Consider the following 2,573-nt stretch of genomic DNA (forward strand, 5'->3'; position numbering starts at 1 on the left):
CATGTCAGTGCACAGAAGAGGTGCATGGTGTACCCTAATACATGTCTTTACATAGGATCATGTCCCTCCCTTGCCAAAAACCCTTCGGTGGCTTCCCACTACCCTCAGGATGAGCCTTGGATCTCTCCCACGGCCTGAAGCCCTGCCTGTGTGTTCATTCCCTCTGCATGTTCTCCCTCCCCCGTGATACCCCGCCACAGGGACTCACCTGCTGCTCAGGCACACACTGTCCTTTGAGACAGTTCCCTCTGCCTGGAGCATCCTTCCCCCTTTCTTGACCCGCTTTTTGCTAGTCATCCTTAAGGTTTCCACTTCAGTATCCTTTCCTTCCCTCTCTTTCTTCCCCTTCCCTCCCTCAGTCCCTCATTCTCTCCCTCCTGTCCCCTCCCCTTCCCACCACCCTACTAAGATTAAGTTAGGCCACCCAGTTACACACTCGCCTGGCACCCTAGACTTCTTGTCCAAGAAACACTGGCACACATAATCATTCAGGTAATCCTTGAAAAGCATGTTGATAATGTCTGTCTCCCTTGCTGGGTTCTACACAGATGGAGGTGAGGATGCAGCGTGCATTTGCCACTCTGCCCCTGAGGCCTGCAGTCTCTGCCAGGCTGTGTGTCGATTGACTGCATAAATGGGCACATCTGCAGTGACCAAAGCTAGTGCTATTACATTGAGAAAATACATATTGCACAGCCACTTTTAGCTTCTTTAAAGGTTTCAACATTTTCCCATTCATACACTTAATAGCCCTCTTTTCTGTATTGCATAATGGCAAAGATAAACACAGGAGAGTCCAAACTAATGAGCCAGTTTGTCAGTATCAGTCGGCCTTGCTGTAGTTGACATTACAAAGTGAAATGACATGAAAGTTACTCAGCACATGCTATTTGCTGGGATACTGGCCTGTAACATGGCGTTAGGGTAGTTCATTGACTTTTTTCATATTGATAGCATTGAACTATGTTGAACATAGAATGCCATTTATTTTATCGTGACATGCAGATCTTATAGGTATAAATAAATATATTCAACACATAGCATAAAATTATTGATTTTAAATTGACAGAAATCAAAAGATGGAGTTATCTTGCTAAAAAGGAAAAGCTTATAGATCAGGGGGCGGGAGTAGCTTTCCAATAAGAAGTCTCCTTCCTCTGTTCTATCAGTTGTTAAATTTTAATCTTCTTATGACTTGATCATCTTGCACTGTATGTCACGCTTGGCCCTCTCATTGTCTAATTGCATGTGCAATGTTGAAAAATGGCATTCTGCTGTGCACTAGCCACTGACTGACCTTGTCATGATTACTGATGGCTAGATGGATCTGCTCCCAGCTGAGCAAGCATCAGTATTTGAGTGACTGTGTGCTCTGTTTATGTATTCCATTATGTCTTACAGAACTGCAAAAACTGGAGGGCAGCAGTTGACCTGTGCGGACGCCTTCTCACCGCCCACGGCCAAGGCTACGGCAAGAGTGGACTGCCTACCAGCCATACGACTGACTCACTGCAGGTTAGAACACCTTTTGGTTGCTGTGTTTGTATTTGGCTTATCATAATTTGGGAACATGGAAGTGGCCATGGCATTTCACACCAATAAGAACAATTTGAGAACAGAAAATGGATTTTCATATCCTAAACTTAATCTCAGTATGAAATTACCCTACTCCTAATTATACTGCATGTGTTATACCAATGTGCACTGGAATTCTCACTCTACCCTATTATGAAGTAGCCTTTGCTACTTCAACTTATTCCTCTTGTTGAAAGGAAATTTTGTATCCTTTCACCAGCATCTCCCAACCCCTCACCCAGCCCCTGGTAACTATTATTCTATTCTCTGCTTGTTCAACGTTTTTAGACTTCGCATGCATATGAGATCATGTGGTATTTGTCTTTCTGTGCCTGGCTTATTTCATTCAGCATCATGTCCTCCAGGCTCAAACGTATTATCACAGATGACAGTATTTCCTTTTTTAGGGCCAAATACTATTCCATTGTGTGTGCGTACACATATATATATCCATTGATGGGCACATAGTAAACCTCATTTTCTCATGGGTAAAATGAGATCAAATTAGATCATTTCTAAGGTGCCTTTTAACTTGAAAAGTCTCTGACTCTATAGCTCTTTAATTGGATTCCCACCACTTTCCTAAATGTACTCTGCGCCTGGCCACTTGGAGTTTGCTGTGTGCACGCACAAGGCATACCGTCACTCAGTGCCTTTGTTCCTTCCATTCCCTACACCTGTAGGCCTTTCCTGAGCCTGTAGCCTTCAAGTTCTGTATTCTTTGGTGTAGTCTCAGACACCACCCGTTTATCCACAACCTGTGCCCACCTCCCCTGCAGTCCCCTCCTCTCATTTCCACCGCCATTCCCCAGCCCCACTAGATGATATGCTCCTTTGAGGAAGGGTTGTGTTTTCTTATCTTCATAATACCTAGCATAGTGCTTTGCAGGCACACCGCGCCCCCCCCCCCCCCCCCAAAATTTTTTTTATTTATTTTAAAAAAAAAAAATATTTTATTTTTTTTTTTTTTTTTTAAGGGGATTTTTTTTTTATATATT

General features: G+C 43.5%; 1 protein-coding gene across 1 annotated transcript in view; it reads left to right on the plus strand.

Moving 5' to 3' along the window:
- Positions 1-517: 517 nt before the first annotated feature.
- Positions 518-2,573, plus strand: part of LOC103610931 (trafficking protein particle complex subunit 12-like) — a gene marked incomplete at its 3' end in the record, with an annotated part of 20,294 nt that continues 18,238 nt past the window's right edge. Inside the window, exons 1-2 of the mRNA XM_008594988.1 lie at positions 518-554; positions 1,361-1,515. Coding sequence (XP_008593210.1) covers positions 518-554; positions 1,361-1,515 — 192 coding nt within the window. The remainder of the gene's footprint in view (positions 555-1,360; positions 1,516-2,573) is intronic.

This window comes from Galeopterus variegatus, unplaced genomic scaffold, assembly GCF_000696425.1.
Source record: "Galeopterus variegatus unplaced genomic scaffold, G_variegatus-3.0.2 Scaffold12084, whole genome shotgun sequence".
NCBI lineage: Eukaryota > Metazoa > Chordata > Mammalia > Dermoptera > Cynocephalidae > Galeopterus > Galeopterus variegatus.